The 15,054-nt window shown below is 47.2% G+C and overlaps 1 protein-coding gene across 5 annotated transcripts in view; it reads right to left on the bottom strand.

The window, feature by feature from the left end:
• Positions 1-15,054, bottom strand: part of UBR4 (ubiquitin protein ligase E3 component n-recognin 4) — a 132,444-nt gene that overhangs the window by 8,755 nt on the left and 108,635 nt on the right. For all 5 annotated transcript variants that reach the window (XM_038531798.1, XM_038531800.1, XM_038531802.1 and 2 more), the window contains 12 exons: positions 13,187-13,274; positions 12,801-12,928; positions 11,499-11,606; positions 10,883-11,002; positions 9,950-10,140; positions 9,369-9,542; positions 8,897-8,996; positions 5,054-5,272; positions 4,020-4,133; positions 2,765-2,907; positions 2,192-2,317; positions 941-1,135 (listed from right to left, as the gene is read on the bottom strand). In XM_038531798.1, the coding sequence (XP_038387726.1) occupies positions 941-1,135; positions 2,192-2,317; positions 2,765-2,907; positions 4,020-4,133; positions 5,054-5,272; positions 8,897-8,996; positions 9,369-9,542; positions 9,950-10,140; positions 10,883-11,002; positions 11,499-11,606; positions 12,801-12,928; positions 13,187-13,274 (1,706 nt within the window). The remainder of the gene's footprint in view (positions 1-940; positions 1,136-2,191; positions 2,318-2,764; positions 2,908-4,019; positions 4,134-5,053; positions 5,273-8,896; positions 8,997-9,368; positions 9,543-9,949; positions 10,141-10,882; positions 11,003-11,498; positions 11,607-12,800; positions 12,929-13,186; positions 13,275-15,054) is intronic.

Raw genomic sequence — 15,054 nt, 5'->3', positions numbered from 1 at the left:
CAATATTGCTGAAGACAGAAGACCAGAAAGGACAAGTGATGGATTGTCCTTGCCGCCCAAGCTGCCCTGCAGCTGCCTCAGGCGGACCGTGCCCGGCCTCTCTGTAGCCGGCCAGTTCCCCGCCCAATACAGGTGTCAGACTTGTTGGAAAACAGGGTAAAGCAGACAAGTGTTTAAGAGCTAAAGTATGTTAAATCTCCTAATTCGCTTTTAAAATCTGGGCTGAAAATGAACGAGTACTATTCTCTATCCTAAGTGCTTCTTTAAAATTACACTTTTCATTATCAGCCTCACAGCTCTATGTGGGACTCACAGATGAAAATACAAGCTCTTCTTCTGCTCTTCTCCTGGCTATTAGCTGACTTTCTCAGATTATCTTCAACATTCCCTGCCCCTTGACTTGCTAGAGCACTATTAACTGGAGAGGAAACAGGGATAGCAAGTCCGGTCTTCCGTTTATGAGAAGGGTCCTTGGTTCTGCCACAGCCCCTAGTTGTGAAACCTTGTTACACCCAGTGTGCCCTTGACAGTGACGGCGTGGGGCTCTGACCCACGGCCTCTCCCATCCATGAATACCGAGTCCCGCAAGAATTAGAGGCTACGGGGTAGTAGAAGCTAAGGAGGTCTTTTGGCAGGTCTGGCCTTGGCCAGTTCCAGCTCCCCTTTGGGATGAGAGTCAGTCCAAGGATACAGCCCTCGGATGCCCACAAGGGGAGCTGGGATTGATCTGGAAAGGAAGTCACCCATATTACCTTATTCTGTGTGACTCTAAAAAGCTGCAGATGAACATGCATGCTTTAGTAAAGGCTACCTTAGGTCAGCCATTGGGTCTGCAGCTAACTCAGGCAAACGTGAGAAAGCAGAGACCTTGCTGGGCAGAGGGGCACAGGGTGGGCAGGCAGGTGGGCCGGCCGCTGCCCATGGGGGGTGAGATACTGACGTGTTCAGGACGTAAAGCACAGTGTGAATGATGTACGGGATCAGGTGGATGTTGCTCTCCCGGCCGCCTCCGCCGGTGTCCGCGCTGAACGACTGTTCCATGGCGAAGCGCAGGAAGAGCAGCTTGATGTCGTGGATGTTGAGCTGGTACGTGGGCTCCCGCTGGCCCGTACATTCCTGGAGGTAAGTGTTGTGCCTAGCGGACAGCGGAACAAATGTGGTGAGCAAAGCAAGCTCCCTTGGGGAAAGCCCAAGTTGGAAGGCAGAGCCTCCCTGGGCGCCACATGGCCTGATGGCTGCAAAGGTCACATGAGCAGAGGGGTGAAGGGGAGAGCCAAGGACAGGAGCTGGAGCCCACAGCAAGATGGGAGCAGAGGACATTTCCATTTCTGCCGTGATAGAATGTGATGCTCTCAAAGCTTTGAGAACTCGCCAGTTTGGGGAGGAGGGCACTTCCTGATGGACAAATGTCACATAACATATCATGGCCAAGCCTGGAAGTACATTGTGGAAAAAGAAATGTGGAAGGCATGCATTCTGACAAGGTTATCTATCCCTAAGAATCTTTTCTTCAACCCCCAAATGAAAGATAATTTTCTACATCAATATATGCACTCTGCTTCACTCTGTGACCTCAGGTAATTTACTCGACCTCTCTATGCCTCAATCTCTTCATCCAGAGAATGTGTATAGTAACAGCACACGGTAAGCACTTCAATACACTGACCATCGTTATTACTGCCAGGTATCTTTCCATCCCTGAACCTTCTGAGAAGACTCAGGATTGGGCACCACTCCTTCCTCAAAGCATCGGCAAGAACGGGGACGTCCTCTAAGTTTTAGGAACTCTACTCTGGATTTGAGAATGAGGGAGGCTTCAAAGCAGCCTGATATCTCCCCATGCCACTGAGCTGTCTGCATTATTCAAACCTTAGAAGCACACACCGCAGAAGAGATATCTGAAAATTTTGGCTTTGACAACAAAGTCAGGGTCCTGTGTCTTAGGCACCAAGATGAAGAAGGGAGAAGAGGTAGCAGACAACCAGAAGTTCTAAGTGGTGCACCAGACACTGGGGGTGCTGGCTTCTCGCAGCCAGGTTCCTCCCTCTGCCAAACGGCTTCCCTGCCAGCATGCAGAGACCAGGGTTCCCAAAGACAGTGACAGGCCTTTAGGCTGAGCTAATTGCTGCTGATCTTCCCCCATCTCCTGGGACCACCCCCCTTTTCTGCCAAGCACACGCTCAACACTCACCTTGCCAAGCAGGTGGCAAAAGCTGATTCAGGGACATGGGGCCCCCAGACCGGAAGGAGTCCATTGCACTTAGTGTTGGCATTCTGAAGGGCAGCACTTTCCCACTCTTCTCGGCCACGAGCCAGCCTGGATTGGGAGGAAAGCAGGGAAAAGTGACCACTGGAATTGATTTGGCAACCAAGCACCTGGGCAAGTGGGGATGGAGAAGTGTTTGCTAACACTAAGGAAAAAAGTTAGGCTGTGCACCTGACTCCATAGAGAACAAGCTCTTTGCATTACAATATGGTAAATGCCAGCTTCACTGCTTCAGGGAAGCAAGGTTGCTTTCTCCACCCTGAGGCCAAAAGCCAAGTGGATTTTCTTAGTCATATAGCATGAATGGCTTACAGACCACGGTTTAAGGCATGACACCCTACTTCCCTGAGATGAAAACCTCACAGTTGGCATCCTATCCCCTCCTAGCACAGGGCCCTGGGCAAGCTGCCCATTCCTCTGAAGTGACACAGGCCTGGATGGAAACACCAGAGGAAGAAGCCTCCCGAGGGGCCCTCTGGCACAGGTGCCAGGGCCTACCTGACGGCAGCCAGGTGGCAGTCGTAGTGCACGATGTTGAAGTGGGACACGGTGCTGTAGCCCTGCTGTTTCCGGGGCTTATTCTCCATCTCTTCCAAGGCTACCCGCTTGGTGAAAGTATAAATGCCCAGGACTTTTGTAGGCTGCAAAGACACCAGTAAAAGGAGAGGTGAGACGAACTCCAAGGCAGGGTTTGGGAGGAGGCAAAGCAGAAGAGCAGGAACCCCAGGGCCTCCCCTGGGAAGAAATGCACCCAGAGAGGGGGTGATGGGTCAGAACCTCAGTTGCTGGGTTAAGCACCTGGCTGGGCACAACCCCAGTGAGAGGAGGAATGTGGGGGGACAACCACAATAAAGCAGGTGCTATGCCGATGGGAAGGCGGACATGGAAGCCTCCTCTGTCACTCTTTTCTCTTTGCTGTTTTATTTACTTTAAAAGGAAGAATAAAGGGATCCCTGGGTGGCTCAGCGGTTTGGCGCCTGCCTTTGGCCCAGGGCATGATCCTGGAGACCCGGGATCGAGTCCCACATCAGGCTCCCTGCGTGGAGCCTACTTCTCCCTCTGCCTGTGTCTCTGCCTTTCTCTCTCTCTCTGCGTCTCTCATGAATAAATAAATAAAATCCTTTAAAATAAATAAATAAATAAAAATAAAAGGAAGAATAAAGTATCTTCCTGGTAAGTCACTTGCTCGACAAAAGTTATCAGGCAGTTCCCAGGAGCCTGTGCCATAGCAGGATTTATGAGGCTTGCAGCCCTTCAGTAGCATGAATGCCAAGCAGGACATTCACGGTGGAGGAAGAGGACATCTTTCAGGCCTTTAGGAGAACAAATGGGTCACTTGCTCTGCTCCTCTCAGTCATAAATCTAATTTGGTATAAGACCTGATCTTCTGAAGCAGCAGGGTATATTTTCAAAAGCCCTAAGTCTAGAGTCAGAGAAGTGTGGGCTAGAATTCTGGCTCTGCCATGTGACCCTTATTTTCACATCCATAATTTGGGGTTTTGTAGGGTTACAGACAAAATTACAGAAAGCTCTGGGCATTGGGACTAGTATACAGAAGGCATACAATAAGTGGTGCCAAGGATGGTGATGAAGATTAATGTTCAGAGCAGTCTGCCTTCCTCCCTTTAGAGAGGACAGCCAGCCCTGAGACATGCCCTGACATCAGCCCATAAAAGAATGGGAAGGCCTGCAGGAGAGGACGCCACCGGAGCAAGCGGCCAGGCTGTGCATCAGGTTCGGGCTGAGCACATACCTGGAACTTGTACCCTTCCCTGCAGATGCAGCACGTGAGGCCTGGCTCCTCAATCAGCTCCTCCATCTGCTTCAGGAGCGCGGTCTTGGTTACCACCTGGCCCTTCTCGTTTGTCTGCAGGGGAAACCCAAAGGGCATGTCAGAAGGGGATATCTACCCACCCCCCCCAGCCTAGCCTGCGATGCTCAGAAACAGGGCTGCCCTTCCACAGACACTAGAGGGAGGATGCATGGAAAGGAAACCTCTGTAGGTAGCTTCTGATGAGGGTTAAGACCCAGATTCTTACGCTCTTCTCTTCCGAAGGAAGCGCTGAGGCAGAGGAAACTATCTGGCTGCAAGTCTGGCAAGCTACCACAGGATATAAGAAAAGCCCCCTTTCTTTGTGCCAGCACTCCCAAGTCTCAGCTGCCAAGGGCTGTTGCATGAGGATTCACTTGACAGTTCCCATGGGAGTTCTGAAACTGCTGACATCCAGCTTACTACTCTGGAGAAAGCCCTACTCATAGGGCCACTGCTTCCTCCAATGTGGGGCAACAAAAGCAGACTGTCATGTCCAACATATGTGGGTTCAAACTCTTGTCAACCTCTTATTAATAATATGCTTTGGCCTATTTCCTTTGCTTCTTGCCTCTATTACTTTAACCAGAAAATGGGTATAGTAGTATCACCCTCACAGGATCACATGAGGGCTTAAATGACATCTTACAAGCAAGGTGCCCAAGCATAGTGCCTGGCAAATAGTAAATCCTCCATAAGCAAGGGTTATCCCCATTTTTACTGTTTTTGTCAACTTGTTAAGTCACTTAACCTCTTGAGTCCCACATATGTAAAGGGACCATAGTCACACCTCTAAGGGTTGTCAGGAAGATCACAGAAGGTAAAGCACCTGGCACAGTGCCTGCCACACCTAGTTCCCTCCTTCTCGTCAGCCTTCACCTTCATTATCCTCAAACCAGCTCTGTCCTGAAAGAAGCACGGCTAGCTCCTCAACAGCGTAGACAAGAATGTGAGGGATTCCCAAAGAGTGGCCTTACCGTCATGCCCAGGGTGCCCAGAGCCTTCTGCCGCATTGCCATGGCCATGCGCTTCTTCTCAGCGCGGGTCTCCCTGCGGGCAGCATCGATCTTCTTGTTTACATCAGGGTGCTCCCGCAATGCCTCTAGTAGGTTCTCTGCCAGGGTCCCAATGCCCTCGTCACTGGACACCTGTTCCAGTTTATGTAGGTTTGTGATGGAGTCTGTTCCAATCAGCACCTATCAAGTAGAGACCAGAGAGATACATGCTTCCATTTAGGTAAACAAGCATTCTGTCCAGGAGCTTATAGGTTTATAACTCTCAACAGACTGTACTCAATCTCATGTCAACTGTTTAGATTCAAACAGATCCCTCTGAATGTGTGTTTCCAAAGTTTCAACAAATAGAGGAGGGTTTGGGTCTGTCACTGACCTCTGACTAGTCATTCTGCTCTCTGGCTCCAGTGCCCAGTCTATAAGGTGGGGATGGTGTCAGGGTTACAATGAAGATTAAAAATTAGTCACAAATGATTAGCTGTTAAGCACCCAATAGGATGAAGGAGAAAGGGGCTTGGGAAAGATTCCCTAGAGCAGCAGCACCTGATGAGGCCTGGGTGGTGGGGTCAGTGACCACACAGAGCAGAGCACACCTTGACATTCATAGGGACTGTGCTAAGTTCTTCCTCCAGGAGCCCTGTGTCCACCAAAAGCAGGAACAGGATTTTCTAGGCCTAGAGATATCAGAGATACAACTACAGTGGGAGTGGGGATAAGTGAGGATCTTGTTTAAAAATAGGTATTACGAAGAAATCCCTATGCTTAAGGCTGGCAGTTACCACACGACAGTGCCACGCCATCAACATGGATGGGAGAACAAATATGGAAGGCAGGGCCAGTCCAACAAAGCTCTCCGGGTGAGTGGAGAAGGAGCACTGTACTATTAAAATCCCCCATCCCCTGCATATGTGTATTGTATAATGCTAATTACTACCGCAGAGGTTTGACAATAAACAGAAAACAACAGAGCCAACTTTCAAGGTGAAAGCTCAACACTCAACTAAGACCACTCACTGGCTTATAAACCTGCCCTCAGGGCAGGTATGCTTCAAACCTGCACCTCAGCAAAACTACAGGGCATCTGATGTTTCCTGTTCCTAGATGCTGAGCCCACTGGGCGACTGCCTACAGAATGCTGCACAAGCACCCTGACCTCCTCACACTGGGTGGTAGCTCCATGCCGGTGCGTGCATGCATACACATCTGCGTAAAGCAGTGCTCTGGTGCCAGGGGGACAAAGTCCCAACCCTCCTGAAGCCTATATTCTACCTGGGCATGTCCAGTGTGACAGAATGAGCCCTCTTGCACCCTGCTTCAAACCTCCTAGGTTCTCCACCTCCTTCAAGGGCACCGCCACTCACCTGTCGTCCAACCCAGAAACTGAACAGAGTTCTCGACTCATCTAGCCTCTTGGCAACCCCCATGTGTAACCAATCTCCAAATCCCATTCATTCTGCCTCCCACACCGCTGCTGAAGCCATCTGCTATCCACCTCACACTCTAGCTCAGCTGGCTTCATCTCTTACCTAGATTATGATAAAAGGCATCCAACCATCTCTCCTGTCATCTATCCTCCTTCCAGTTCATGGCCCGGGTCACAGCCCTCAGGATAAAATGTATACCTCTCCTATTCAGAGAACATGCCCTGGAACCATGCTGCATCGGGGCCAGCTCTCACCACACCTCGCCCCCATCATGCAACTGCTCTCAAGCCCCAGAGCACTTCCAGCATCTTTTGGCTCTTGAGCCTTAACAGGTGCCATTCTTTCCTCCTCCCTTTGGCCCCTGTCATATTGCACTTAATCATCTTCACACTTCAGTTATCATGAATAACTGTGATCACCCTGGTCACCAACGTCACCTCAGCCTAGCACAGTACAGACACACAACAAGCGCTCAACAAAAATGTGTTGCTAGGAAGTGAATGGTCCCAAGTGTGAATGCCAAGTTCCTAACTAGATAAAGTCTCAGTCTAGAGAAAAAAAGTAATTCGACTTAGTAACTACAAAGAAGTCTGGAAAACAGCTGACCCGGGCTTGGCCACATCACAGCCCTACTCCTGGATTCACCCACATAGAAAACAGATGTTACAAGAACATAGAAATGAATATATGTGAAGACTCCCATGTAAGAAAAATTACTTCCACAAAGGTGTGCTAATTATGACTATCCCCACTGACCTGAACAAAAGTCTAGACAACAGAGAATGGAAGAGACACAGGGAAGAATCCTATAGCCAAGCTACCCTACCCTATTCTTGGAATGAGCCATCAGAACAGATTACAAGAGTGTTATACTATATGTCGGCAAATTGAATTTAAACTAAAAATCACGAAATGAGAATGTGGGATTCCATTCGATGCAGAACACGATATACAGAAAAAAATCCAGCCCCAAGACCTCTTCAAAGCTCATTAAAAAAAATCCATTTAGAAAACGGGCAAAAGACACGTGCAGGCAGGTCACTGAAAAAGACACGCAAAGCACATGGAAAGCTGTATAGCACCATTTACCATTAGGGAAATACAAATTAAAATCCCAGTGAAACATCACCACCATTCACTTTATCAAAGTGGCAACGTGCCACCAAATGCTGATGAGGATGCAGAGAAAGTAGCTCACTTGTGCACTGCTGGTTAGAATTAAAAATGGAGCAATCACTCACTCTAGAAAAAAGCTTGGTAGTTTCTAATAAAACTAACTCAGCAATTACTGTACAACCCAGCGACTGCATGCCTAGGCATTTATCCTAGAGAAATGATTTCTAAACATACACAAAACAACACATGAACGTTTATGGCAGTTTTATCTGTAACATCCAAAAACTGGAAACAATCCAGAAGTTCTTTAATGGGTGAATGGTTAGGCCACCTGTGGAACCCACACCATGGAACTCTACTGAGCAATAAAAAGAAAAGACCATCAATGTACATAACCTAGATGAATCTCCCAGAAAATTATGCTGAGTGAAAAAAGCCAACCCTGAAAGGCTACATGCTGTCTGATGCCATATAGAACATTCTTGAAGTGACGAGATTATAGCCATGGAGAGCCTATCAGTGGTTGCCAGGGGTCAGTGGCAAGGCAGATGTGGGTATAAAAGTCAACAGGGGGATATCTGTGATGATAAAACTCTCGTGAATCCTGACTATATCGATGTCAATAATCCCATGATATTACATATGGTTTTCTATGACATTACCATTGAGAAATGGGTACAGAGGATTTCTTAACTGCCTGTAAACCTGTAATTATCTCAAAATGAAAAGTTTAATTTAGAAAAATCTAGCCTGGCCACCTGTCTGGGCCACTCAGGATCTGTGAGGGGTACCAGATATACCAGTTCAGTGGGGACAGATCAGGGATGAGGAGCAAAATGGAATGGTGGGTCTCTCTGAGAACAAAGTTTCCAGCTGCCTGAAGCAGAGCAGGAAATGGTGGTGATGCTACCATAAATGTCCCAAATGACTCCAATGGCTATACCCAGAAATCAAAACTGTTTTATATTACACTCTGGCCAGCCATACCTTCAGTTGACCCATGAGATGATAAAGCCCCACTTAAGAATGAGTTGAATGAGGAAATCACAAGCATAGCTTACTCCTCTCCACACAGCTGAACCAGATGACCTCTGAGAGTCCCCTCTACTCTAGGGGTCTTACATGCCAGGGGAAGTCACATCCTGAGGCTAATTAAGGTGGTTATCTTCATTCAGCCACGGCAGATGAGATGAGAGTGTATGGTTCCTTCATCATACATGTCCTACTTCCAGAATAAAGTCCACAGGCATGCTGGCTACTCACTCACCTGGGTGGCAGGGTGCTGGACAGCCAACCCTCGAAGAAGCCTCAAGATGAATGGCAGGGCTGGGCGAGATAAGAACTTTTTCCAGATGTCAGCATCCAGACTGCAAAGGAAAAGAAGGCTGATTAGCAGGCTGGAGGAGCAACGTCTATCTAGAACCTGGTGTTAATTCTATTCTGGCTTACTGAAATAGAACTCTTCAAGACGGCCATGAAGATTCACATAAAGGATCACCTCGCTCAGCTATGTAGCCAGATAGAAGTGAGTATTCTAAATAGAAACCAACAAGCTGCCACCCGTTCCTCAGCCCCAAAGGGCTCTGCGGTAGCTAAGGGGTCACCTTGACAGTTCCTGGAAGGGGAGGGAGACCCTCAGGAGGGCCAGAGGGGACTATGTGAAGCTTTAGGTTACAATGATAAAGGGGAAAAGGAACCAGAAGAGGGAAAGAAAACAGCCATTCTAATAGAGTTCTCACTTCTTGGCACTGGGAATGTGTTTTTTCATATAGTCCAGTGCACTCTGGGTGATTCCCTTCTGGAGAATCAGATCCTTTAGCTGATGCCCATTGCTGCTGTTCTTGATGCCAGCTGCAATCTTACAGAAGCAGTCCAGGAAGACTTTATCATCTCCACTGTGGTCTTCATCATACCTGAAGCACAGAGCAGAGACTCAGAGTGTGAAGGAAATGACAAACATACATCTTGTTATTCTCTTGGTTAATGATCTTCAACAAGGAGCCTGCTGATCTGGTTCCTGCCACCCCCTCTTACCTGCTACGTCCCTCAAAACTCCCAACATTCTCTTGTGTTTTCCTGCTTTTGCACACGATTCCATCTTGTCATGCCCATCTCATCTCACCAGCCCCTCCATCATCTCTGCCTAGCCAACATAACACAGTAATATACTGACTCCCCAGTTACAATGGAACCCCTTAAACGCCGGAAAGGCACACAAATATCTAATAGAAATTCAGGTGATTCTTCCCTAAGTCTTACAGAACTAGCTCAGGGTATCAGTGAGGACCCTCACATAGCCATCTGAAATCCAAGCACTTACTTGTCAAAACTACAATATGGCTTGAACCGCTCCACCAAGATCTGCATTTTCTCCAGTTCGCCAAAGGATAGGTATGGGATGATACGAAGCAGGCCCTGGAGCACACTAGGGTTGGAGCGAACAAAGGTGCTATTAATCTGGTCCAAGAGCATCACAAGCTGATCTTTGTCGCCCGTCAAGAGAAGGTTGCCCTGCAGTAGAAAAGAGGACAGAAGGCTCAGTTACAGGGTTAGGACTCTGGTCAGATGATAGCTGAACCCCAGACGTTACCCCCACACTGAACCCCGATCAGAAGCAGCCCTCGAAGAATGGTTTTGGCACTTCCTGGGAAATAATGAATAGTATGAGTTCCACTTGATACCAGTTTTTAAGATCTTGTGTGGCTCTGTTTATAGTCTCAGACAAATTGTTAACATAATCTCTCCGCCCCAAGGGAATCCAGGCTGCCCGGTAATGACTGGATCATCCCTCTAACCAAAACATTAGTACCAAGACGGACAGGGGAAGGTAAGGGTGTGATCGGCGGAGAGAAACTGAACCGGGAGCTAAAGACCTGGGTTCTCCACCTGATTCTGCTGCAGCCAACTATGGAACACTAAACAGCTCCCTTCACTTCTCTGGGCTTAGAGTTCCCTTAACTGGGCAGTGAGGAGCTGGGCTAAGGCCCCTATCAGTTGGAACATGTCAGCATTCCATGATTCCATGAGCAGCTTCTGATTCAAAGAACATCCTTAGCAGCTTGGTTTCCTCCAAATCCAGATTCCATGCTTCAGTGTTGTCATGTCACCATTAGCTGAGCTTTGTCATTTCTGACCTGAGCTCATTCAATCAATCTTGGTGGACACAGGTAGACACACAAATAAGCCCACTGCTGCCAGTGAGATACAGTATGTGCTCCCAGTGTTTGCAGGTAGACAGACAGGCCCCACATACCTTGTCCTCACTCAGGGGCTCAGCGTTGGATTCATCCAGAATGATCTCCATGATGCTAAGTACCTGCTCAGCCACAGTTGCACCACCACTGTCCTTGCTTTCCTGCTCAGCTACCAGGGCCTGTAAAGGAGACCCAGTTACACCGGGAATAAGACCACAACTGCTCACTGCTGATGGGATCTGCTCCTTCCTGGTCTTACCCCCAATACGTGTATGTGTGTGCGCGCGCATGTCAGAGAGAGACACGTGTAGACTTCTGCAGACAATGAAATCGTGATGCTCCAGATCTCTATCTTGGTTGCCCCAAGGACGTTGGCACTACTTCTCCAACGCTGTACATCTGGACTGTTTTAACAGACTAACTTCCTCTGACCTCTGATCTGAATTCGGGAAAAGGACCAGGAAACTCCTGCATGTCCCAGCAGCAGCATAGGGGTGAGCCAGCAAGAAAAGAGACAATTTAAATGGTCCATACCTTGGGGCCAGTCAGCTAGACAGAGATAAAGGGTCTGAAAAGTCCACAAACCCATTTCATCTGAGACCAGAGCTGAGATGCCCCTGCCCCCACCCAGGACTCCTGAGGCTCACTCTATTGTCTGCAGCCCATACTCCTTACCAGGTTTAGGGTCCCCAGCATGACATTCAAGGTGTTCATTTCCAGCTTAACCAGCTGCTGTCGGTTGACTTTCACCTTTACGCAGTAACTAAACAATTTCAGGAGTACCTGCCAAGAAAAGCTGGTCAAAACCCAAGAGGCCATCTGAGAGTGTAAGACAGGACAAGCAAGAAAGAAATGTCTGAGGGGGGTCACATACAATCAGTAGGTACTCTTCTTGAAAAGTGGGGAACAGTACGGAGAAGTGTTTTCTGGAAAGGACATATAAGGTGGAGGAGGATCTCAAGCTAGGTTGGCATTTTATTTATTTTATTTTTTATTTTTTTTTAATTTATTTATGATAGTCACAGAGAGAGAGAGAGAGAGAGAGAGAGAGAGAGAGGCAGAGACACAGGCAGAGGGAGAAGCAGGCTCCATGCACTGGGAGCCCAACGCGGGACTCGATCCTGGGTCTCCAGGATCACGCCCTGGGCCAAAGGCAGGCACCAAACCGCTGCGCCACCCAGGGATCCCTAGGTTGGCATTTTAAATGGCAATATTCTCTGGCAATAGCCCACGTGGCCTCGGCAGAGCGTATCATCTCTAAGACTATGGCTATGATAACCAATTCCTTGGAACAGGTGATGCTTTGTTGTTTCAGGGAAATCCCAGTATTAACTCAGACTCTAATAGTAAACAGAAAGATTCCAAAGCTCATGGCCTGTGGGAGCACAGAATCACGTAGGTCACATACCTATACATTTACTTTTTTAAGTAACATTTTTCCTCTATCAAGAGGATATTAAAAATATATTTCTTAGATTTTAATTATTTTTTTAATGCTTTTTTAAAAACTACTTTAATTCTTTACATAGGTCATTTGAAATACGATTACAGTAATAGATGTTCTCCTATCCTCTGGAGTGAAAAATAATAGTGTAATGTTTATGGTGCCTTTGGGATCCTCTAGTCCTTAGAAAATAGTTGGATCATCACCCAAACAAGATCCTACCAAAAAAAATGAAAAAGCTACCTACAAATTCAATTTAAAAAAGCAACAGTGATAATAATGGACTCAAGTACAGTTTCACAGGGAAAGTCAGGCAGGCACTGGCTTTGCCCAGGGGAGGAAGGCCAAGAAGCAGGGGAGGGGGAGCTGATGGAACAGCAGGCTGAGGGAGGCTGCCAGCCCTTGGCTGGCTTGCCCTGGCCTGTGGCACCATGCCACCCTCTAGGGCTTCATAGCACAGTGGCCACAGGCTTCTCTTTACAAGGGCCATTCTCAAGGCAGAGGGTTGGTCCCACATGCTGTCCCCAACTCACGGTTAGAAGGTGGCGTCCCTGCTTGAAATCTTTGATCCCAGCCAGTCTGTTGAGCATGCACTCCAGGCCCCCACACTGGGCCATCACACCAGCCATCTTATATACTTCCTCTTCATCTTCTTCTTCATCTGAGGGAGGAGGGAAGCCAAGCAGAAATGGCAGGGAAGGGAAGGATGGAAATAAAACAAATAATCCTCTTCTGACTGACAGCTAGTTCCCTCTTTCTTATCTCCAAGAAAAGCATTGACACTTGGATGTTAAACTATGAGACTGAAGCCAATTATGATTATTTACTCAAATATATGAAAATATATACAACCACCATCACCAAAAAAAGCCAAAAACAAACCCCAACCCAACATGCAGCAGTGTCTGTAAGGGCCTACCTGTGGTGGAGTCCAGGGACTCAATAAACTCCTCAGTGGCATCACCCAATAGCCCACGCATGCGGTAAACAATCCTCATGGGTTCTCCCTGAACAGAGGCAGGTAGACAAAGGGGCTTGTAAACAGGTTCAGAAAATGCAAAGGACTTAATACCTGGCCTCGTTCTTCTACTTCTCTACATGATCTTAACCACAACATCTAGAATTCAAGCATGTTGCAACTCACGTAGTGGAAAGGAAGCCAATTTTATGTAGCATCTACTATGGGCCAGGAATTGTGCGAAGCATTTTATAAACACAATCTCATTTAATTTCATTAAAATTGTATGTAACAAAAATAATTACTATTATTTATTGAGTGTTTTACTCTGTGCTAAGTTCCATGCTAATCAAGCACATCTTACACTAGGTTAAGCAGCTTTTTTAGAGTTATCCAGTGATAAGCACAGTCTAATTCCAAGCCTGTGCCTCCTTCAGGAGCACAAATTCTCTCTAACCAAAGGGACCACAACCCAAAGAATCAGGACAAGCAAGATCAATTAGATTAAAGAGCTTTAGAAGATGTGGTATACGGGCAGCCCCAGTGGCTTAGCGGTTTAGCGCCGCCTGCAGCCCAGGGTGTGATCCTGGAGACCTAGGATCAAGTCCCATGTCAGGCTCCCTGCATGGAGCCTGCTTCTCCCTCTGCCTGTGTTTCTGCCTCTCTCTCTCTCTCTCTGTGTGTGTCTCGTGAATAAATAAATAAAAATCTTAAAAAAAAAAAGAATAAAATCTTAAAAAAAAAAAAAGATGTGGTCTATGTATACAATGGAATATTACTCAGCCATTAGAAACAACAAATACCCACCAATTGCTTTGACGTGGATGGAACTGGAGGGTATTATGCTGAGCGAAATAACTCAACTGGAAAAGGACAAACATTATATGGTCTCATTCATTTGAGGAATATAAAAATTAGTGAAAGGGAATAAAGGGAAAGGAGAGAAAATGAGTGAAAATATCAGTGAGGGTGACAAAACATGAGAGACACCTAACTCTGGGAAATGAACAAGGGGTAGTGGAAAGGGAGGTGGGCGGGGGGTTGGGGTGACTGGGTGATGGGCACTGAGGAGGGCACTTGGCAGGATGAGCACTGGGTGTTATGCTAAATGTTGGCAAATTGAACTCAATAAAAAATTTAAAAAAAAAGATTAAAGAGCTGTGATTCAAGACTCAGGAATCAAAAGTAAGAGCATAAGCTAATCCTGAGATCTTCACATAACCACACAACAAGGAAAGGGTTCTTTCCAAGTTACTCAAGTTAAAACCTCTAACCTGATGGAAGGATTAGAAATAAGTCTTTTGCAAACTAGAAGAGTAGAGCACTTTACTAGACTGGAGGATCAGGACAGGTCACTATATACTGTATACTAAGTTAGGCACTCTACTGTGTACATTACTCTCATTCTGGAGGTAAGAGAAACAGGGGTCTAAAGTCACCCTGTGTGAAATGAAGTTGAAGTGCAGGTACCACATTAATTCACGCTGCCTGCCTCTACGTCCGTGCTCAGTCTCAGGAGAGGAAAGCCTCATGGGAGAGAACCTGTCAGGCCACTTGCAGATAGGGAAGCCCAATGGCAACTTAAGAGAATGAACGGCCAGAGAACAGGGCAGAAACAGAGACACAGAAACAGACCAGGCTCTAGTCAGTAGCTAAGGAGAAAGGCTGTTTATCAGGAAACAGAGGGGTAGAACAAAAATGCAAGTTGATGAAGGCCCTCATAAAAAGGTACCACAAACTCTGGACTTTGCCAGAAGTCGTCCTCAGTGGACTGAGCAATAAAATGAAGGGCAGTGATCCTCAACTTCTACCTTGCCTCATGGTTCAAG

This window comes from Canis lupus, chromosome 2 (genome assembly GCF_011100685.1).
Source record: "Canis lupus familiaris isolate Mischka breed German Shepherd chromosome 2, alternate assembly UU_Cfam_GSD_1.0, whole genome shotgun sequence".
Classification (NCBI taxonomy): Eukaryota; Metazoa; Chordata; class Mammalia; order Carnivora; family Canidae; genus Canis; species Canis lupus.
Note: the sequence above shows the minus strand (reverse complement) of the source record. Positions and strands in the feature narration are given on the sequence as shown.